This window comes from Ovis aries, chromosome 6, assembly GCF_016772045.2.
Source record: "Ovis aries strain OAR_USU_Benz2616 breed Rambouillet chromosome 6, ARS-UI_Ramb_v3.0, whole genome shotgun sequence".
NCBI classification, from domain to species: Eukaryota; Metazoa; Chordata; class Mammalia; order Artiodactyla; family Bovidae; genus Ovis; species Ovis aries.
The window spans coordinates 116330211-116352473 of NC_056059.1; the positions used below are offsets into that span (position 1 = coordinate 116330211).

The 22263-nt window shown below is 59.6% G+C and overlaps 1 protein-coding gene across 16 annotated transcripts in view; it reads right to left on the bottom strand.

Annotated features, from left to right (window-relative positions):
• HTT (huntingtin) overlaps positions 1 to 22263 on the bottom strand; it is a 122087-nt gene that overhangs the window by 2832 nt on the left and 96992 nt on the right. For 11 of the 16 annotated variants that reach the window (XM_060416649.1, XM_060416656.1, XM_060416645.1 and 8 more), the window contains 23 exons: positions 20764 to 20938; positions 19098 to 19277; positions 18604 to 18780; positions 18245 to 18316; positions 17027 to 17233; positions 15913 to 16035; positions 13997 to 14210; positions 13491 to 13636; positions 11919 to 12096; positions 10890 to 10985; positions 10304 to 10491; positions 9046 to 9172; positions 7129 to 7229; positions 6150 to 6304; positions 5737 to 5876; positions 5165 to 5247; positions 4603 to 4730; positions 4372 to 4501; positions 2884 to 3039; positions 1630 to 1820; positions 1261 to 1375; positions 938 to 1151; positions 547 to 652 (listed from right to left, as the gene is read on the bottom strand). In XM_060416649.1, the coding sequence (XP_060272632.1) occupies positions 547 to 652; positions 938 to 1151; positions 1261 to 1375; positions 1630 to 1820; positions 2884 to 3039; positions 4372 to 4501; positions 4603 to 4730; positions 5165 to 5247; positions 5737 to 5876; positions 6150 to 6304; positions 7129 to 7229; positions 9046 to 9172; positions 10304 to 10491; positions 10890 to 10985; positions 11919 to 12096; positions 13491 to 13636; positions 13997 to 14210; positions 15913 to 16035; positions 17027 to 17233; positions 18245 to 18316; positions 18604 to 18780; positions 19098 to 19277; positions 20764 to 20938 (3402 nt within the window). 16 annotated transcript variants of the gene reach the window in all.

Genomic DNA, 22263 nt, shown 5'->3' on the forward strand with positions numbered 1-22263 from the left:
CGGATGGCCGCCTGCTGCCCGAGCTGACCAGAGCTGAGGTGCGCAGGGCAGAGCCAGCTTCCCCGAGGCCACAGACACAGCCTGAGAGGCCCGGGGCAGAGCCGGACGAGGGCCCCAAGCCGTCCTGGACACCCGGGCACACACGTGGAGGCGGGCCGTCGTCACAGGCTCTCAAGGGTGCTGCCTGCTGGTTAACGCTGTCCGAGGGTCGTGAGAGCAGCCTCCTTTTCACAAGCGCAGCCTCCTCCCGAGCCGCTTCTAGCGCGGCCCCCAGGCCCTTCTCTATACAACGGCAGCTTGGACAGCCGCTTCCGTCCCGAGCACACTCCAGGACATCTCTTCAAAGGACCCCGACACCGCCACACTGCCCCTCGCCATCGGGACCCGGGCCAGCACTTGGGACAGCCCTGGGGCCGCCCGAGTCAAAACCTGGGCGCTGGGTGCCAGGACGGCCCGCGGCGGCGCGGAGCCTGGGGCGGCGCGGAGCCCGGGGCCCGGGCAGGGAGCAGGCCGCCCCCGGCTGTGGGCAGGCGGGCTCGCGCTCACCTGTCAAAGAGGACGGACACGCGTTCCATGGCCACGATCACGGACTCGCTGTCAGGGGCAGCAGGGCTGGGCTCAGACGCTCGGCCTGGACTGACTTTCTCCTTTCCTGGAACAGAGCCGTTTCGTGCCGCTGGTTTGTAAAACTGGACGGTTCTGTTAAGGGGGCCTGGAGCTCACACAGGAGTTTACGGAACTCCTACTGATGGTCTGACACGGGGGCGGGGGCCCGCAGGGCCCAGCCGAGACACAGGGCACAGGGGTCGGCCTGAGCGCTGCTCCCAGATGGGGCTCTGACCCCTGCTCCCAGACGGTGCTCTGACCCCACGCAGCCTGAAGGCCCCTGCAGAACCCCTGCGTCTGGCGCCCAGCGGCACGCGCTTGCCAGGCTCACCTGTGTACATGCAGGTGAGCATGAGGCCCAGGGCCGCCATAGCGCGGTGCGGGCTGTGCACGTTCACCCGGTCCACGCTCAGCTTGACCAGGGACTCTGCGTCCAGCCGGGAGAGCTGCTCGGAGAGCAGGAGGCGCTCCAAGCCCCGCAGGACACAGTGGTAGACGACGGACGGGGTGGCCTCCTCGCTTCCAGACAGCATCACCCCACACATCTGCGCGAGGGAGGGCTTCTGGGTCAAAAGGCTGCTGTGGGCCTCTGGCCGCCCGCCTCCTCCCAGGTGGGAGCGGTCGCCGGGCGCAGCCCAGGCCAGGCCGGCTCACCTGTATGATGGAGGCCGAGAACTCCGGCCCCACGTCCAGCGGGTAGTTCTCGATCAGGTAGAAGGCCGTGGCACACATCACCAGCACGTGCTGCTGGCTATGCACGTTCACGCAGCTGAAACCGAGGCGTCGGCCCAGATGAGGGCACACGGCCGCCGTGCTGCCGGCCGGCACCGCGCTGCCCTCCCATCTCAGGGGCCCCAGCCAGCGCCCCTGTGAGGAGGGCGCCCCCGTGGGCCCCGGCTGGCGCATCGGCCGGGGTCTGCTGCGCACGCTGAACCGGTGTGTGCGCTTCTCACAGGCGCCCCGCCCCCGCCCCGGCGGAAGAACCCGGGAGACCGCGGTGGGAGGCCGGCCGCGCCCACTCACTGGGCTCTGCCCTGGAGGCTGGAGAGGAGGTAGTCGCTGACGACGGGGATGAGCTGCTTGGCCGTGTCATCCAGGAGGTCGCACTCCAGCACATACAGGACGCCGTGCAGGGCGCCCATCGTGCTGGGCAGGTGGCTGCTCCGGAGCGCGCTCTCCAGCAGCCGGCTGACTGGTTCCGCCACGGCCTTGTCCTGGGCACAAGCACACGGTGGGCTGGACCAGGCCCACATCCCAGGGGAGGCCCAGGAGGGTGGCCTCACGCTGCGGGGGCCTGCGTGTTGGGCTGGGGTGTCGCGGGGGCCCCAGCACCCCCACGGGTGGGGGCTCCCTGCGCCTCCGGGCCGCGCCCGTGCTCACACTCTTCTCCTGGGGCTGGAGTTCAGTGTGTGAGTGACACAGGGGCCCACGAGGCCGGCCCTGGGAAGAGCCCCAGCTCAGAGTCTGAGACGGACGTCCCTGGGGACAGACCACCCCGCCCAGGGACAAGTCACCAGTGCTGGCCGAGGGCCTTGTCTCACTCTGCAAAAGCCTCAGAGGCTGCCTGACTACCCCTTAGCCCCCAGGAACTCTGCCCTATGGTCCCCTCCAAGCCCACACTGCAGAGGACTCCCCTCCTCCCGCCCACACCCAAAGCCACCAGCGACCAGCAGAGCCCACGGGGGCAGCTTTCACAACCTGGGGAGTCTGGAGAAAAGCAGAGCTTGAGAACTCCGCGGCTGGGCTGCGTGGGTACAGCCACATAGGAGAGGGTCCCTGAGCGGTGGCGTCCCCGTCCTTGGGGGAACCCGTGCTGGCCTCCCCACCAGCAGGGGTTCACCCCAGGCCGATCTGTCTAAGTCTCTTCTTGAAAGCATTACTCATTCCATTTACAGACAACACAGCTTTAGCCTTGGGGATTCAGGCCTGAGCACAATTACCAGGAGAATGAGCCCAGCAGCTAAACTTCCCACAGAGACAAAAGGACCCCACCTCCCACAACACACCCAGGGGCCACACTTGGGCCTCGAACAGCAGAAGCCAGCGGACTCATCTTCCTGCCCCTTGGACGGTGCTGCGGGAGCGGAGGCGCTCTCAAGGGGGCGGACCTGGCCTCAGGCCCCCTGGCGCACAGCCGAGCCCCTGGAGAAGGCACCGTGCAGCCGCAGGACCCAGGGCCACGGGAGCCCCACCAGAGGCCCAGCTGGCACCCCACGCTCCACAGCGAAGTGGGGCACTCTCCCCCCGCGGCCAAGGCTCCGCATGGCCTCCGCTCACCATCCCGAGGACGGCGGCTGCCTTGCAGGTGGCAGGCACCAGGTACTGGAGGAGGATCTCGTCTTCCGAGGGGTGTGCCTTCCGCAACTCCGTCAGCGTCAGGTACATCATCTCAAACTGGTTGCGCTCCGTGAACAAGTCCGAGACCACGAGGAGCTGGAGACGACACGCGGATGGGGGGCAGGTCACTCCGGGCTCCACCCCCTGGAGCAGAACCTGCACCGGAGCCTGGGCCCAGGAGGAAGGGTGCCTGCGGTCTCCCTGGAGCCGTGCTCACACGCTGCGGCCACCACCAGCCCAGGTATCAAAGCGGCGAAGGAGAGACGGGCGCCTGGCTCAGAAGTCAGCGCTTTGGCACTGATTTCTTCTGCCTCTCCAGAGCCTCCACTTTCTCTCGTGACATCTGAAGACGGGCTCTGATCAAGCGGAAGGCCCCAGTCACCGGAAGTGTGTTGGAGGTGGGGGCTGGCTGGTCTTCAGGGCCCCTACCCTGCCCAGCTGAACAACTCAGCCAGCAGGACTTAGGCCACCCATGGAGGCACGCAGGCCTCTCGGGGTCACGAGGTCAAACACACCTGTAGCAACGCTGACTCGACCTGGCCCTCTCTCGCACTCAGTGCTGTTTTCCAGAAGTTGCCTGATGTTACCAGACTGAACACTCGGGGGAATGAGAACCCAGGGAGTGCTGATGAGCCAGGTGCTAGATGCAAAGCAACTTAAACCTTGACACTGTCGTTACTATTCTTAAATAGACAATCTTCTTTTTTGTCATGCCGTGTGGTTTGTGGAAACAAATCTGGGCCCACAGCAGTGCTGAGTCCTAACCACTGGACCCCCATGAATTTCTAGTAACTTGTTTTTTTTAAGATCTTTAGCAGTACTTGTAGTTTGCTGACTTCTTTGATAAAAGTCAATTTGCAACTTACAAGTTAAAAACGAGGTTCTTAAAAATATCAACTTGACCAAATATGAAACCTTTAAAGGGATACTGAGAAAAACAAGCTTGAAAAAAAAAGAAAGTCATTCCCAAAAGGAGACACCTTTAGATAAAAAGAACAGTCCAGTCCCGGGTGGCCCTCCTTCTGGACGTAACCCACGTGACAAGAAGGCACCGAGTAAGCGACTTTTCAAACCTCTCAGGTGTGACTTCAACACTGCGAGGACTAACAGGTGCTGCACACAGGAAGCTACACTTCCTGGTGGCCCCTCCGAGCTCCCGGACGTGAAGGACTCTGAGCCCAACCCCTGGACAACAACCGCCCGGATGGGTGCTTGGCTGCTGGGGAGGTACGTCTGTCACAGGCCCGAGGAGACAGCGCTGCGAGGACAGGCGGTCCCGTGCCGATTCCACGATGTGGCCACTGGGCTGGGGCGTGCCTGCCCGGCTCTGCGCTGTGGAGGCAGCCCCTTCCCTGGCCTGAGAAGCACTACAACATCCCGAGTCTCCGCGCGGGGCCCGGGCACCGCAGGGGCGGGCAGGGCACTCACCGAGCGCACCACCTCGCTGATCAGGGTGACGGGGGTCCTCCTGGCGGAACTCGATGGCAGGATCCAGCGACTGTACAACTCGAGCAAAAACTGCGAACAGGAGTGGATATCGACTCCAGCCCGGTGTTTCCTGCAATTTCCCCCGAAAGAGATGAGAGGTTTGTTTCAAGAGGCCCCCAAACAAGGGACTGGGGGGAGCTCCCGCTCGCTTGGACAGAAGGCAGAGGGAACCTGGAGTTGAGCGGAGACGTGGGCGGGGACGACGGTGCTGGGGCCTCGGCCTCCTCCTCCTCCTCGTCCCACTCCTCCTCTCGCAAGGGCGTGATGCTGTTCCCCAGCCACACCGAGTGGATGGACACCTTCAGGAGACATGGGATGGGGTGGTGCTCAGGTGCTGGAGGCAAGGGGCGCCGGGCCTACTGGGGGTCTCTGAGGCAAGCACCAACCCCCGTCCCCGGGCAGGGCTAGTCAGACCCTCAGGGATTCGCGGCTTAAGACCCCAAATGACGCCCCTGGGAGCAGCTGAGGAGGGGGAAGCGCCACTAAGAAAGGGAACGTTGAGAAAGAAAAAGGAAACTTGGCTGCTGAAGGACGTCAGGGTGAGGTCTTGACACAAAATGGAACCAGAAGGTGGGATCTCTGTTCTAAACCGGTCCTCTCACCAGACAACACGTGTGGGCCCGTGTTTCTGAATGATGTAACAAAGCCCCCTACCCACGCAGGGGACAGTCAGCTAGCTCTGGAGGGAGGGTGGGGAGGAACCGGCCCCGCTGGCCGCCTGCCGGGCACTGACCTGGCCAAGCTTGTAGCTCATGTCCCCCAGCTCACGCTCAGGGTTGAGCTGCAGCAGCAGCTTGTCATGGCTGATGAGAGCACCTGCAGGGCAAGGATGCATGAGTGTCCCCGCAGAGTGGGGAGTCCGTCCCCGCACAGCTCTGAGTGCCCCCTCAGTGGGGAGTCCGTCCCCGCACAGCCCTGAGTGCCCCCTCAGTGGGGAGTCCGTCCCCGCACAGCCCTGAGTGCCCCCTCAGTGGGGAGTCTGTCCCCGCACAGCCCTGAGTGCCCCTCAGTGGGGAGTCCGTCCCGCACAGCCCTGAGTGCCCCCTCAGTGGGGAGTCCGTCCCCGCACAGCATATGAAGCTGCAGGACCAGCAGGGTGATGAGAACTATCACTTTTTCTCCATAACAAACCAGACTGAACGGGAACTGGCTGTGGGCTGAGCTGCAAAAGCTGGAGTGTTAGTGGTCGCTGACAAGGTGCCCACCGAGCCCCCACCCTGGCACTGGGACAGTCCAGCCGTGCTCACGGGCACAAGGAGCGGCTGACACCCCCACGCAACCCACCCCCCCACGAGCCCCTGGAACCTGTGGTGGCTGGGGCTAGAGACGGGACGGGGTCCCACGCCTGGTACAGGTGGTGAGTGGCGGCGTTTTCTCTCCTGGAAACCATTGCCTGGATCTCCTGCTCGACAATCCCTCTGATGACACTCAGCTTCCTTCCAAACCTAAGTTCAGAGCAAAGGTTACCGGCACCCAGCTCCTCCAAAATCTTCAAAGTGAACCCCCTGACTCCCAGCTTCGCTGCCAGGAAACGGTGCAGCCAAGGCCCTCGGGCCCTGCACAGGCGCCCCCTTAGCTCCACTGGAGCCGGCCCCCGACACCAGAGGCCAGGTCGTCAGCCTCAGCCACCAAACCACCCTGGCAGCAAAGGAGAGGGCGCCCCAGCGCCTCCCTGCTCCCACGCGGCCGTGCCCTGGGCACGTGCTTCCCGGGCCCACCTGGTGTCGAGGGCCTTCAGGGGCTTGTTCCGGGGCTGCTGCTCCAGGCAGCTCACGGCCGGGTTGCCGGCCACGGGCACGGTCATCGCGCTCAGCACCAAGGAGGTGATGGCCTGCACGGCCAGGACGTGGATCTGCGTCCTCTCCACATCCTCCTGGAAGGAGAGCCCCAGGTTACCAAGGCGCATACCGCAGCACACTACCTCCCCTGGGGCTGCCTAGCCAGGCGGCCTCACAGGCACGGGCCCCGAGCGGACAGACAGATGTGCCTTCCCGGCGGGGGTCCTGGAGCATCTGCCTAAATTCACCAGAATCCACACACATCTGTGATTTGAGATAAATCTGATGGGCAAGTGGTTGCTTTTCCAAGCCAGCTTTCCTCCAAGCACAAAGCTCCAAATATGAATTACTTCTTAAGAAACTGTCCTCAATCTCCTCACCGATTTTAGGGGCCCTGCACAGGACGAGCCGCTGGCTCCTCTCCGGCGAACGTCACTCCTGGTGACGCCTGACACACACACTCTCTGAACCGCCACTTCTGCCGCTTCACACCACACCTTCTATCTGAAGAACGCGAACCTGACAGCTTTTAATGTTTCAGGCTTTCCTGTATCAGAGCACGTCTTCTTAAAGTACCACAATATGCACTAACACTCCAGGCCCCATAAAATTTTTGGAAAACAAGTCAAGAGAAATCAACACTAGTTATCACGTGTGGCCTCTAAGACACGCCTTTCCTTTTTGATGAAACGTTGCTACACACCATACCTGGATGCTGAGCAGCAGAACGTGAGATACATTTAAGGAAGGACACAGTCCTGCGGCCTGCAGGCAGCACGCTGTGGTTAACGCCTTTGGGCCATGATCCTAGAGCACCCAGACCTTGGAACACCGGCCAGGATGTGACTGGCCACCCGTTTACCACCCGGGTGAGACAGGTGGAAGGGCGTGCTGCCCTGGACCCTGCGCGCAGCCTTACTTCCTGGGGGCTCTCCTCCTGCTCCATCACGAGTGGCTGAGTCACCAGGACGCCGAGGAGGGTGGCCCATGTCTCCTCAAACTGGGTGCGGCTGGTCCACCCTGGAACGCGAGTGTCGCTTTAGACAGAGGGTCCCCACTGCTCTGCCTTCTCTGCGAGACGGGGCAGTGGGCACCGTGGCTCTCGCTGGCCAGGTGCCCACACAGCCACTGCCCAGAGCCTCAGGACGGCACTGCGGTGCAGCCTCACTGCCGGCCGAGCCCAGTGGTGAGTAGACCGACACGGCTGAGTTCAGCCCAGGTGGCCTGGTGCAAAGCACCCTCTGGACCCTGCTGTGTGGATGTCTGAGCGGGTGACGCTCAGATGGGGTCAGAGCGCCCTCTGCCCTGCTCAGCAGGGGCTGGGACAGCCTTACGTAGAGTCACACCCCCAGCCCGTGTGGGTGTGTCCAGCCTCCACCGTGGAACCACACCCGAACGGATGCACGGGCTGCCATGTCAACTCTACGTCAGGGCAGCGCCATCGAAGCTCAGAGCAATGGCTGCCCTGGCCCCTCAAGAAGGACGGGAGGTCGAGACAGAGTGTAATCTATGGGGGAAGTCCAGTCCGTGAGGAGGGCGTCTCGGGGGCCATTCTCAAGCACCACTGTCCCAAGGCGCTCCCAAGGTGGTCCTGGGTGAGCAGTTATCCCAAGGGCCGGGACCCTAGGAGGGAGGAGGCCATGCCACTTGAATCAACACTACAAGGGGCAAGAATGGGGTGCCGAGGACAGAAAACCAAAGCCTCAAATGTCAGGAACTCTCTGGTGACCTGCACATGGACAGACAGAGCGGCTGATTCAGGTATGGATCAGACAGACACACAAGCTGAGACGGGAAGTCCAGACAGACACGCGCTGACTCCCGTGGGAGGAAAGGGGAGCAACAAGGACAATGGGCAACAGCGAAGCAGGCGTCCGGAGAAGCCTGCAGGCTGCCTCCAGGCACGCGGGGACTGACTACGCAGACGGGAAGGTACCCGAGACACAGGGGCACGGGGGTCGGGCGGGCTGCGGGAGGCGGGGGGCCGCTGGGGAGAGGGCGGGGAAGTTCCGAAAGCAGCGGCCTCAGACTGCTGCTCAGGCTTCGCTCACCGCTCGACTCAGGGAGGAGAGGTGGCAGCGCGGTGTCTGCCGGCCCACGCCCCAGGGTCATCGCAGCACAGACCCCATGGAGGCTGAGAGAGGACGGGCGCTGGGCGGAGGGGCCCGACGTGGGGCTGGGGCCGCGGTGGAGTCGCCACGCTGGGCGCAGCCTCCCAGCCTCTGCCACTGACAGCGCTCACGCACCAGGCCTACCCCCAGCCACGACACGTGGACGAAGAGGGTAAGCTTCTGCTACGCTGCAGGCAGCAAGGCGGCGTCCTGAGCGAAGCCTGGGGCCCTGCTGCTGACGGGGACGCCGTGCATCAGGGCCCCTTCCGTTTCTAAGGTTGCAGCAGTTGTGGGAAACAGTCGCCACCCTCATGCCATGGACGGCAGAAGCGCAGTCCTAGGGGTCAAAGTGGCCTGCCCTGCCTCATGGAGCACACCGCTCTGCCTGGCACACAGGGGTCAGGGTGGCAGTGATTACAGGTGGCTCCCGCAGGGAACCCCGCACCCTCCAGCCGAGGGGCGGAGACACAGGCTGAACCCGGCTCAGTACCGCCCATCAAGGGGGCACCGCCTGACCTGATCTGAACACGGGGAAAGAAACGCTCTCTCACACACACATGCACACACACTCCGTTACCGTGACAGCTTTGTGTGTATTACAGAACATACGCACACGACTGTGTCCTGCCTCAACTCCTCCCTGGAATAAAAGAAGGCAGATCCCACCACCGCCCCGGCTCCCGGCAGCTGTGTTAGGGCGATGCGCCCACAGGGCCCCGGCCTACCCAGCGTGTTGATGCGGTAGATGAACTCTTTAAAGACCTCCTTCTCCTGGAGGAACTCCACGGGGATCTCAGGGAACACTGTGCCGAAATCCCCGCCCGGTTTGGGTGACCATCCGAGTTTCCATACCTAAGAGGGTGGGAGAGAAACAGTGAAGGCAGGGTGGCCGGACAGGGAGGGCACCTGAAAATGCGCCTTCTCTCCCGACAGCTCCCTGGCTGCAGACACGGTTGAACGGGGGAGCTCTCCGAGTCCAGCGTTGTCGTCCGGCGCTGCTCCAGCGGCAGGAGCCCAGCTCCCAGCCGGCCCCTCGAGGGTGCGAGCCACCAGCCAGGGCTCGCGCTGGGTCCCCGAGTCCGGCCCCTGGTGCAGCAGCTCCAGTGCCTCTGGCACTCTCAGGGAGTTGCGTGGGGTGCAGCACTCGCGCAAGGAGCCTCGCCTACGGGGCGTGGTCTGTGCGGGCCAGACAGCAGGGCCTCCGGACTGTGCCTTCCTGTATCTGCTCCCCACTCCCTCCCAAAGGCTCAACACCTGCGGGGACGGCCCGAGGGTGGCACCAGCTCCCCGGCTCTCCTCCCATTTCCACGGTGACCTCAGGACAGCAGCTGCTGGGCTTTCTCTCAGAAGGAGCCCCCAGTGGGACTTCTTCCCCTCCCACAGCAAAATCCTCTTCAAGCCAAGGGCCTCTCACCTCCTCCGAGCAGCCACTGCAGAATCTCGAGCGCACAGAGGTTGCGCCCCCCGCAGCTGGCGCGCGCCCTCCCCAGGTAGCAACAAGCACCTGCCTCCGGCCCCGGCCCGCCTCCCCCGGACGGCTAAGCCCCACACCCTGCTCATCCAGGCCCTGCCAGTTATCTGGAGCCAGGTCCTTTAACGATGCCCACTGGATCGTGGTTCCAGTTCCGAAGCCAGCTTTGGAAGAGCAGCTGAGCTGCGGCTCTGCCAAACCCCCGGGCCGCCCTGGGGTGACTGCTGACAGGGGTCTAATTTCTGCTCTCCCACTAAACAAACGGGCCTGATGACTGTAGAATCATGCCTGGCGCCTGCTACGTACCTCCTCACCCCGTTTCAGGGCACTCCTACTAACGGCCGAGCTACGTCACGCCCGAGGAACCCGGACGGTCGTCTTGACTGCACACAGGCCCCGTCAGCGGGCATCGGAGCGCTCATGACCTGGCTTCCTGCTCAGGGACCCCCGAGTTGGGGGCCTGCCGAGAGTCTGCCTCGTTTCCGTCCTGCGCCAGGGGAGGGCAGACTCACCAGGGGCGGGACACGCGTGTAGCTGTTGACGAGGGGCAGGCGGGCCAAGCTGATGATGATGTTCCTGAGCACCGGTGTGAGGAACGCGGGCGTGTGGCTGTTCCTCTTGTGGCCCAAGGCCAACACCGACGGCAGGCACTCCACCATCTCGGCCACCATGCCACAGGCTGCAGCGACGTACTGAGGGGCTGAACAGACACCACCGTAAGAGGCCCCTTCTGTTGAAACACACCCCGAACCGCCGCCCCGCCCCCGACCTGCCCAGCCTCGCAGGATGGGAGGCACAGGCCAACCACGCGCCAGAGACGTGACCTGTCGTGGGCGCCTCACGTGGACTCATTTACTTCACCCTCCTGTAGCCCCATCAGCTGAGCGGGACACCCCCGCGGGGAGTGGGGTCACAGAGAGCCAGGCGGCGGAGCATGCCCACAGCGGGGTGGGCAGGGCGCCACCCCCAGCTCCAGGACAAGCAGGATACAGCTGAGGTCGGGTCAAGCGTCCACACCGACCGCGCGGGAGGCCTCTTCCGTGACCGAGTCTCAAGCCCCTGCAGGCGCGGCGGAAGAGGCGTGAGCCTGAGACTCACTCTGTGTGTCTGAGTCCACGCCGTCCTCTCTGGCAGACCTGGGGGCGCTCGTCCTGCTTTCTGGACTAAGAAGCTGGTCCCCGGGCTGCACCACAACTAAGATCACAACAGAACAAACAGAAGCGTTCCAGAGCATGTCGACCACTCCTTTCTGTTCAGATTTTTACATTCGCGCAGCCTTATGAACATTTCCCAAGTGACAGACTAGGTCGAAAGAGGTTGAAATTTCCTAGATTCAACTTGGGACGATTTCAGACCCACTAGACTCGGGTATCAACCTCTGGGTCAGTCTAAAACGCTTCTACACTTGAGTCCCCAGTCCTCCTGCTCGCTGCCACCTCTGACCCTGAGGGCTTTCATCAGGCAGCTCATGATCCATTACTGCTAACAGCATGCCTGGAGCCCCAAGAAGCCTGGCTTTGGTAAATCACTCCCTGGATCCTCGTTTTCATGTTACTACAAATGCACAGATGAAAACAATTTAAACAATGACTCTTCAAAACACCACTCTATATTTAATTTAAAAATACAAAACATCAAGACACCCTCTCACATGTAAACTATAACACCCAATTTTAAAAACATTTTGACTAATGACCCTTGTTAAGGACACTGTCCCTTGAAAAGAATAAGACACTTTTATTTCAAAATTAATACAGTATAGAAACAAGCATTTCGACTATAACAGAAAACAAGGAATTTTTTTGAACGTAATCTTATTAGTCTTATGATGATTTACGACTAAAAGAATGAAACAGTTAACCAGGACCAGAAATCAAAGGGCCATAAATTAGATGCATTTTTTAATGAAAGCTGAAATTCCAAATCTACACAGAAGCAACTAAATTCTAGTGCCGACTCCAGGAGACTGGAGATGAAGGCAAGGCCCGTAAATCCTCCACCTCCTCACTCCCGAGTCCCAACTCAGCACCTGGAGAGCAGGTGGCAAGCGACCACTTGCGACTAGCCCTGTGGCGCTGACCGCCGCTTCAAGGGCCAGATGACAGCACGCCCCCGTCTCAGACTCACTGGCCTCCAGGATGAACCGCACACAGTGGATGAGGGAGCAGGCGTGGGTCACCATGTTGGGAGCGGCCAGCAGGCTCCAGAGGCCGGGCAGCTGCAGGGCCAGGCAGCAGCAGTCCAGGCCCGCCTGCAGGTCTAGGCTCAGCGGGACCCGTGCGTGGATCAGATGCCACGACAGCGCCTGTGGGGCGGGTTGTGTGAAGGAAGGCCCTGGGCACCGTGGGGCAAGTCCAGAGTGTCCTACGGAGCCATGGCCTCGGGCCACCACCCCGAGCTCCTCTAGCCCAACCCAGACCCGCCTGCTCACTGGGGGACGCCCGCCTCATCTGGTTGCCCTGCCTTCAGCCTCCGCGCCGCCGGCTCTGACCACTCAGGCTGCGGGCCAGGCGCTCCCCTAGGACTGCCACAGCCTGGAGGTTCCCACAACCCAGGGGGGATCCAAAAGCTTGGGGGTCCCACAGCCCACAGCCTGGGGGTCCCACAGTCTGGGGGGCTCCCAAAGCCCGGGGGTCCCACAGTCCACAGCCTGGGGGACCAACAGCCCAGGGGGGCTCCCACAGCCTGGGGCCTGGCCTTGGTCACAGTCACGGAGGCTGAACCTGGCAGTGAGACCGTGCTGGCTGCTTCCCAGCGGGTCGAGCCTCTCAGCCCGGCTTCCCTCGCCTGTGAAACGGGACCAGCAGCTCTCACAGGGCTGCAGGGAGCCCTGAACGGGGCACTGCAGGGAGGGCTGCCCTGCCCACGGCGACGGCAGAAGCCTCTGCAAGGCCACCAGGTGCCCGTCTGCCAGCCTTCCTGCGGCCCCAGCGTCTGAAGGGCGGCGCCACAGCACTCGGGCTCGTCGCCTCAGGAGCAGGCGTGAGTGCCTTCTGCACGCCGCTGTCTCCCCACAGCCAGGCGGCGGGCGTGTGGGCACTCTTCAGGTATCTGCCGTGCAGGGTGCAGGCCGGGCGCTTCTCCAGAGGGCGTATGAAAGGGCTGTGCTCCACCCTGAGCACACGCTTCGGGTTGGGGGTTATTTATAAGTGTTAACACCGAGAGCGTTTAATTCCCCACAGCTGAAAATTGCAGGCTTACTGTTCAACTTAAAATATAACAAACTTCTCAGATCACTACTTTTTAAGTATCTAAAATTAGAACACACATAACTTTTTCTTCCTGGAAAAAATTTTAAATGGACGGTTTGTACTAAATCAAAAAACTTTCTCGGCATCAAGGAAACAGACTCAAAAGTAAGTGAACAAGGCCTCCCTGCCCTGTACCTGGGAGACCCCGGGCAGGAGGCCAGGTCCCAGGTCTGACTCCTCAGAGAGCCCGCCCCCCAGCCCAGAGGCAGAGGCGCGGGGAGGGGCTGCCAACCACGAGGCAGACTGCACAGCGGAGCACCCAGGGGAGGGGCTGCGCCCAGCAGAGCGGGGGTGGGCGTGCTGCGGGACAAGTCGCTGCGGGAAGGTGGGCCTCGGGTGGGCTTCGGCCGGCCCCGCTGGGTTTCAGACAGAGGAGCCTCCTCCCTCTGCGGGCGGCGCCCTCAGACTTCCCGCCGCTCTGAGCCCGAGTTCCCGCACAGCGGCTTACCTCGAGGGTCATGACCACAAACTTCACGGTGTCCCTTTCCTTCTCAGGAGGAAGTTGCAAATGGCTGGGCAGCCTGGAGAACACCAGCAGGTACTGGGCCAGGGCCCGGGCCAGGGTGGTCAGAGTCCGATACAGCGCAGCATCCCCTGGAACAGAAGGGCCCGTGGGTGGACGAGCCCTCAGCAGAGCCCTGACCTTCCCCGCGAAGCTGACAGCGGCTGCAGACACAGCTCCTGGAATGCGCCACACACACCCCGCCGTCCCACGAGCCCAGGCCCTGTTTCCCGAGGCTGAGACTGCGCTCCTCAGGGCCCAGAGCCTGGGCCACGTCAAAGAATGGCAAAGCGGGACACACACCAAGGACACACAGAGCCAGGGCCCAGGGCGGGCTCCCGGTTGCCTCAGAGTGTTAATCCAGAGCGTTCACTGTACTTTCACTTGGTGCAAAGCCTAGCGTTGGCTCTGCAGCATTTTATAAAAATAAGAAGAGCTTTCAGTTTAGTTACCAAAGAGGTCATCCAGCTTGCTCCAGTAGGTGGCGGGCTGTGGGGGCAGGAACGGCTGGAAAGCCTGGTGGACAGCAGGAAGCTGCTGGACCACAACGGTCACGCGGTCCAGAGTCGCCATGCGAGCTGCTTCAAAAAGGGGGCTCCGCTGGCCCCCTGAGATCTCACGCATGCCCAGGCCCAGGCACGGCGCCAACAGGCTCAGGTTGAACTCCTGAATTAGGGCATTAGAGATTGAACAACGACTGTGACATGTGTTCAGTCAGGCAAGAGACACACAGCAGAGCGCAGAACACAGACATTCGGAGATGGCAGCTAAGCACGGTGTCAGCGACTTGTGAACAAGTATCCTCTCCCGCTTCCTTCACAGATAACCGACCACCCCCGTCCAACATCCGACCTGTGAGGTATGTTTCTGGACTCTACTAGGTCCTTCAATTTTTATTTACTTATTTTGGCCGAGCCATGAGGCATGTGTGATCTCAGCTCCCCAGCCAAGGAGGAACCCACGCCCCCGAGTGGAAGCGCAGAGTCCTAACCGCTGGACAGTCAGGCAAGTCCTGCGACTTTGATTTTAAAGAAATGTTTCTGCCTTCTTATTTATCTGAAGTCAAACTTAAACATGACTGAATTCTAACTGATACAGACACAAAAATCAAGCTGATGTGCCGCCCAGGAAATCAGTGGAACACCCAAGTCCCCAGTGTCTGAAAAAGACAAGTGATGTTTCAAAAGCAGCTGAAAGAAGTCACAGCAGGCATGGAAATGCGGCAAGTTTGATTGGAAAAACGGCACTCATTCGATGATGCTTCGATGTGTATTGCGCTCTGCCAGCTTTTGAAAGCCATGTAAGGATCTTTCCAGCTGATCTTTAGTTACCATTCAGAAAAGCGTGTCATCACCAGTGACCAAAACTGCGCCCTCTGGTACAGCCATTACAGCTGAGCCTTTCTTTAAAGCTGTTAAAAGTCTAATTAGCAAATTTGGAAAATTCATGAATCAGTTATTAAGTAAGCTTATCATTTGCCAGCAAATCAGCTTTCACTGAATGGCTTTTAAAATGATTTTAGCAAACTGATCCTACTGTTCTTTTTCCAGGGAGCTTTTGTTTTCACGCTGATTGGAGGGTCAGCGCTTGGAACACGCGGCTCCGTGGTTGCACCGTGAGGCTCTGTGTCACGCCTGGGCTGTCTCCTGGGCCCCTACTTCACTCCCCCTTGGTCTACTCAAGGCAGCACCACGACCCCTGAAGGCTTATCAGCTGCTGGTCCCAGGAGGGCTGAGAGGGGACCTGCCAAGACTGTGGCCAGCTCCACACAGCAGCCTGCGGGGGCCTCGCTGAATGCACTGGGTGCAGGGAGGGGCTTCCTAGCTTCCAGAACATCCTCACAGAGTCTGCTCCATCACGTGCCGCGACACCTACCGCCCGTCAGGGGCACGAGACAAGCAGGCAGACCTCACTACAATTCAAGGGAGCCTGCTTCCTTCAGGTTCCCAGGGGGTGCTAGTGGCAAGGAATCCACCTGCCAACACAGGAGACACAAGAGGTGCAAGCGTGATCCCTGGGGTGGCAAGATCCCTGGAGAACGGAATGGCGACCCACTGCAGTATTCCTGCCTGGAGAATTCCAGGGGCAGAGGAGCCAGTGGGCTACAGTCCATGGGGTCGCCAAAAGTTGGACACGCCTGGGCGACTAACACCTATACCTGACCTCCTTTACTTGCGTGAAAGGGTGAGTTAAACACGACGCCCCCCTTCAGGACTCTCGGGGGCTGAGATCACATGCTGCATCAGGCTCCCTGCCTCTAAGGCACGAAGGTGAGGGGTGTGCACCGCAAGCGGCCACACAGCAGCGGAGCAGAGCAGGCCCACACAGCGACGAAAGCGACCCAGGCCCGCCTCCCCGGCCCCCGTACCGAGTGCATCACGAAGGCGCCCAGGTCGCCCGCGGGGATCCGGCTCACCAGCTCTGCGCCTTCCAGCAGGGCAGAGTCTGACCGAGTCCAGCACTGGGCCTGCACCAGCTGCACGTACCAGTCCTGGGCAGAAGGGAAGGAGACAGCAGGCTGCGGCCGCGCGGGCTCTCGGGACTGCAAACTGGCCGCCAGCCTGTCTCCGCGCTGCCTGACCCTCACGCCCAAGGCCCAACCTGAGGGCACCGGGCTGTCCCTGGGCCACGACCAACCCTCAGTGAGACCAGATGCCGGCCACGCTGCCTGATCCCCACGTCCATGGCCCAGCCCGAGGGCACCAGGCCGTCCCTGGGCCACGACCGACCCTCAGTGAGACTGGATGCCGGCCGTCACCACTCCGCGGGCCCTCCTATGGGAGCGGCCACGAGGGCGGCGACGTGGACTTGTCACCTGTCCGCACCACCTCCTCTCATCTGCTGAAGGCACCGCTGTCCCTGAGCCTCAGCCGTGCCCCGAGGCAGCAGGCCCACCTCTGTCCACCCTGCTGGGCACCGCACCCATCGCCTCCGGGAGTCTACTCTGCTCCCTCTCCCCAGGGCCAGCACCGTGGACGTGAGGACAAGTCACACCTGAGAACTGTGGCCTGGGTCTCACTAGTCCCTGCTTGGGCTGCTGGATTCTGGGGTCCAACGACATATTTAAAACTGAACTCTCTCCCAAAAAGGAGAGGAGCCAGACTCTGCCAGAGCTCTGAACGGGCCCCAGCTCTGAGGTGAGTGGTTCCCAACGCAGGACAAGGTGCCCGGGCCCGCGGGTGGGGTGTGGATACACACAGGTCAGCAGGCCTAAGCAGAGGAGACAACTTGGGTGGTGGGCCACAGACACCGTGTTCCATCGGCCATCCAACCTTCAGCCCCTGCTAAAAGCCAGGGCCAGACTTCACAGCCCTGTCACCGATGCAACTGTGGCCACCGCCGGCAAGAACTGGGGCAGGCTGAGGGCCCTCGGGGGCCGTGCTGGGCACTGGGACAGCCTGCCACCCGAGCCACCCCACAGCCCAGGCGGACAGCAGTCCTCAGCGACCCGAGGGCCGGGGTGTCAACATGCAGACACTTACTTTGTCAGGATTCACTGCCTCCAGTGCCAGGGGCCCATCCCCGTCCAGGGGGTGGGACGTGACGGGGGGCGTGGGGCCGTGCGACCCCGGTGCGGTGGCAAGACGAAGCCTGTCCAGCAGGGAGTAGAGCCTCTGGTGTCTGGAAGCCAATCGCAGGCGTGTTAGAAGCTGAACGGGCTCCTCCAGCGAGACGAGACGAGCCTGAAACTGCGCAGAGCTGTTTCTCACCAACACTCACACAAGTCACGGTGCAAAGTCAGGCCCAGGTGACAGGCCACCTCCACAGAGACGTGGCCCGTTAGCGTTCTCCAGAAACTGCATTCACACCGAGCAGTGCCGCAGGGACACACAGCGTGACAGCCACACAGCGCTGCTCATGAACCCACAGTGGACCAGGTACGACCCCAGTGCACAAAATCTGCTCAGTCCCCACATAATACACAGCTTACACCCATCTACATTCATTCCATGACCGAGTCACCTCATCTGGCACAGGGTATTTTTATTCTTCCTCATCTAGGGGCAAAAAGAGAAAGTCCGACCTCCCGTCACTTGTTTTGAGAACAACAGAGTTCTGATGCAGACTACAATGCGAGTCACTCCACGCACTGACAAGTCACCTAAGGCCATACACTGCCCAGCAAGTCCTGTCCCTCCGAGTTAAACCGTCAACTGCTTCTCCTGAGACAGCAGTCGCAGCACACTGACCCAGCTCTCTTGCACACATCTTCCCTACTGTGCAGGAGAGAAGGTGAAGCTCCTTTTTATTCTGCAGTGATGGAAATACACTCACGTCATAGATATCAGGATTTCAGATAAAGGCCTCTAAAGCTCTGCAGACAAAAGGAGGTGATAGATTGCTATGGAGAGAGAACGCTGATGAGCTGCAGATACACTTCTGGGTAACGTGCCTCAGCTCTGCTGTCTAACTCAGCAATCGGATCACAGGTTTTGATCCTCACTAAGACAGAGCTGATCACCGGTACTTCCACTCAGAGCAGACGGTGAGTGAGAGCTATGTCGATACGCACCCTTCTCAGCCACGGGACTAACGCGGCAGAGCGGGTCTGCACTCTGCACACAGACACCAGTAATCCTGAAGGCTCTCTCGAGGCCCATCTGCCACCTAGAACGCACGTCCCTCTCTTGCCCTGTGAGGCTGCGCCCTTGCGGACCCTCATCTCCGCACCCGCAACGAGGAGCCCGGCCCCACGTTACCTCTGTGCTAACCCGCTGCTCTGCAGGTGTTCCTGGATCCGGATCAGCTCCTCCGCCGGCAGCTGGGCCGTGCTGCTCTAGAGGAGACAAGACCACGTCAGCGTGTGCGATGCACAGGAGGCCAGAACCACCGTGCTCATCTACAAAACACAACAGCTGCGTCCGGCTCCTAGGAGCGGAGGCGGACTGGAAGCGCAGGAAGCACAGATGCCAGACACACGAGAAGGACCGACGCAGCCATGCTGCACCTTCCCTCGCGGCCGTGAAGACGCCGCCTGTGGAAAAGGAACTGGCCCAGAGTTTCGCCTGCCCTGCCAAGCTTCCGGTAAAAATCAACCCGCAGTGTTATCTCCTAGTACCTGTAAATTTGCGGCCAAAAGCATTTCCACCCGGCGACAAGCAAGGGTTTCGACCACACGAGCCAGTGCACGGAGCGGCGTGCACAAAAGCTTGTCCACGTACAGCGTCAGGACGGCACCCGACTGGCTCAGGTGGATCCCTTCCAGGCACTGGAGAGTTCTCTTCAGCATGGTGGGCTGCAGAGCGAGAGGAGGACAGAGACGAGGGCAGCGGGTTTACCCAGTGGAAAGAATAGGTTAAAAAAACCAACAGGGGCTTCCCCGGTAGCTCAAGGGTAAAGACTCCATCTGTTAGCGCAGGAGACAAGGGTTCAATCCCTGATCTGGGAGGACCCCACACGCAGTGGAGCGACAAAGCCCGTGCACCAACACTCTGGGGCCTCTGCATCCCGCACGCCCCGGGCCCACGCTCCACAGCAAGAGAAGCCAAAAGCGCCAATGCTCCATTCTTCAGGCAGAGAAAACGCGCAGCGGCTGGCACCCGGGAGACTTACAGTGGAGAGGTTCTCACAGCGAGACTGAATCGCCTGGATGAAAAGGCCACTGGCGGCAGAGTTCCGATGGACGGCACTGATGAAGTCCTGCACGGGGGGCTCGTGGGACAGGCTGATCAGGTCTTGAATGTGGTTCACGATGAGCCACGTCAGGTGCTCCGAATCATGCAGGTTCTGGCACTGAGCACAAAGCCAGCAATGAGAGGCCCCCGTCCAGTGGGCACACACGGCGATGCCAAGAAGAGGCCAGGACGGGCAGGGAGGAGTGTGCTGGTTCCAGACCGCAGCCCTCACTGAAAATGCCCAGCGTCTGGACAGCGACACTGATGAGGGCGAACGCATGTCACAGAGCCTGACTCCCACCCCGCCCCCAACAACCAAACACCCTGGCCGTGACCTCCCTTCAGGCCCCAGGGACGTGCAACCCAGCAGCACGGCCCCAGGACTGAGGAGTGTGGCTGAGGGGCGCGGGGCACCCAGGGCAGTGGTGGCCGCGTGAGACTCCAGGGCAGGTGGCACTCTGCCGGAGTGCACCCTGCGCCCCCTGCCCTGGGCCTCAGTCCGGCCTCCTGATGGGAGCGCTCCAGCCACTCTTGCCCCAACTCTGTGACGAGTCAGTGGAGAGAAAGAGCTCCCTGTTGACTGCCACAGTCCTGACAGCTTCCGAATCTGAAATATGGTGCTTCCTACAGGTCCGATGGACCTTAAGGGGAGATATTTCATGTAAGGTTTAGGAGGAGATAAAAAGTACACATTTTAAAATATGTATGCTGCCTTTTCATTAAAATTCCTGATCCTGGGCAGAAATTACAAAACAAGATACATTTTCTGCCATCGGGTTAATGATTAATACTTTCTATGTGGGATAATTTGATAGTATTAACATAAAATAAATATTTTTCTTACTGTTCTGTGAAAACAGCATTATATAATTATACCAAATTACTTTAAAAAGTGGAACAAGATAGAAAAACTACTTCAACAACAAGAATGTAAAGCAAAGTGTAAGTATTAACAAACTGCTATCATGGCAGAAAAGAGCTCTGCAGAGGGCGGAGGGGAGCACGTCACGTCTGCCCCGGAGGCGGGCGGCATTCTCCGTCCACCCAGAGAAAGGAGCAAACCTCAACGAGGTGGAATGTTGGGTCCTCTCTGAGTAACAACCATTAAGGCTTAATTTTCTTCTGTTTACTTATTTGGCTTTTGCAAATTTTCTGTGTTAAATAAGAGATGACTATAATTTTATGGTAAAAAAATACTAAAAGAGTCATATTTTAAAAGAATGTCATTCAAACAGGAATCTATTAAAAACGCGGCAATTAACTTCTGGCAATTAACTTCCGAAAACCTTTTCCACAGATTAAAACAGATTTTAATCAGAACCTCACTCAGCCAGATTTGTAGCTTCTTTCCATTATTACTATCACTGAAGACAGCAAAGGCGCCCAGCGCTGCAAGAGGCCTGAGCAAGTGATAGCTGACCCAGCCTTTTGCAGACGAACCTAAACTCCTGGGACCAGACTCTGAGTCTGATTTCTCACTATAGTTAGGAGCAGGATTCAAATTTAGTTTCTCACTGGCGGAACGGTGGGACGGCAGCAGTCAGTCAGTAGCAGCATTACCTGCATGAACCCCTGACCCCCACCGCCAGCATTTGCACACTTACGACGTAGTCGCAGAAGAGAATGAGGGCGCCTCTCCGCACGATCTCTCTATTGCACATCCCCAGCTTGGAAGCCACGTCGGGATCCTCGTCCTCTCCAGACGTCTCCGGACTCAGCGACTTTGTGCTGGACAGGCTGCGTCTTCTAGAAGGAGCAACAGAAGCTCTGGCGGCGCTCCTGAGGCGGCAGTGGGCTTACTTTCACAACACTGAAGACGATTATTGCCCCGCCCCAGTTCTAACAGTCGGTTTACTCTAAATACGGCCACAGCAGAATGATGTGTGTAAGGCCACTCCTGGTGATCTACTCCTGAGCTACGGGATAAAGCACACGCGGAAAGCTAAAGAAAAGACTTAACGGGCCGGAAACTAAGCTTGACTGAAGGCCGACTCCACCCTGCAGATACACTTCCGTGCTCTCTTCCCATTGCGGCATCTGATCTCACGGCTACAGCTTCTGGAAGGCCCTGAAAGCTGTCAGGATCCAGAAGCCCCCCCACGCCCACGTTTCACTCTTCAGTTACCAGCCTAAACATGCCTGCAGGGTCCATGTTATCATGGAAACCCCAACTAAAAGCTTTTCTGAAAAATTAATTCTTCACCAGTGAAGGTTATTTCAGTTCACAGTTACTTCTCACCGTGTTGTTATTCCCATTACGAACAGGTGGGGTCTGCCCGGCTCCGCTCCTTATTTGGGGGATGCATCACCACAGGCTTGTCATTTGCCTATGCACAGGCTTATCATATGCCTCCGATAAGGCATCAATGATGCCGGACTCTGAGACTCTCAATTCTGGCCACCACTCTTAAAATGCAGCAGTTGCTATGCTAGCAAACTGACTCGAGGGACAGTCAAACAAGCCCCTCGCCTCATCGGCCAAGGCTTAGCAGAGATGGAGACAACATCAGGACTAGAATATTCTGAAATGTGTCAACTTTTCCTACGAACATCTCAGCGTTTGGACGAGAACTGGCATAAAAAAATTCTACAGGTAAAAAAATACAAACTTTAATTACCATTTCTGCTCTTCAACGAGTCAATGGATAAGCGGACGTGCACACAATGCAAAACGGTGCAGCAGTCACAAGCAGCCAGCTCCGAAGTGTGCAACACGGGAATGAACCTGGGCTGCGCTGAGCTAAGTGACAGAAGCCAGACTCAGAGGGTTCACAAGGCACTCTGCAACAGGCCGCACGCAGAGACAGAAGACGGAGCGCGGTCACCAAGGGCGCGCGGGGAAGGGGTGACGGCTCCAGGCATGGGAGCGCCTGCCGCGACGGCACTGTCCCAAATCTTGCTTGTGGTGGGCGACCTGACCTCACTGGGCACAGATGAGCACATTCAATGCACTGCAAATTATATGTCGACAGAAACCCTTCCTTTCTCAATCAGCCCTCCTGTCAGCCCCAACATGACCTGCATTCAAGCTCTAACTCTGTTCCGCCATGGTATAGCCTTAAGGGAAAGAGCCTCTGAAGGTGGAGGGGAGAATGTACAATTTA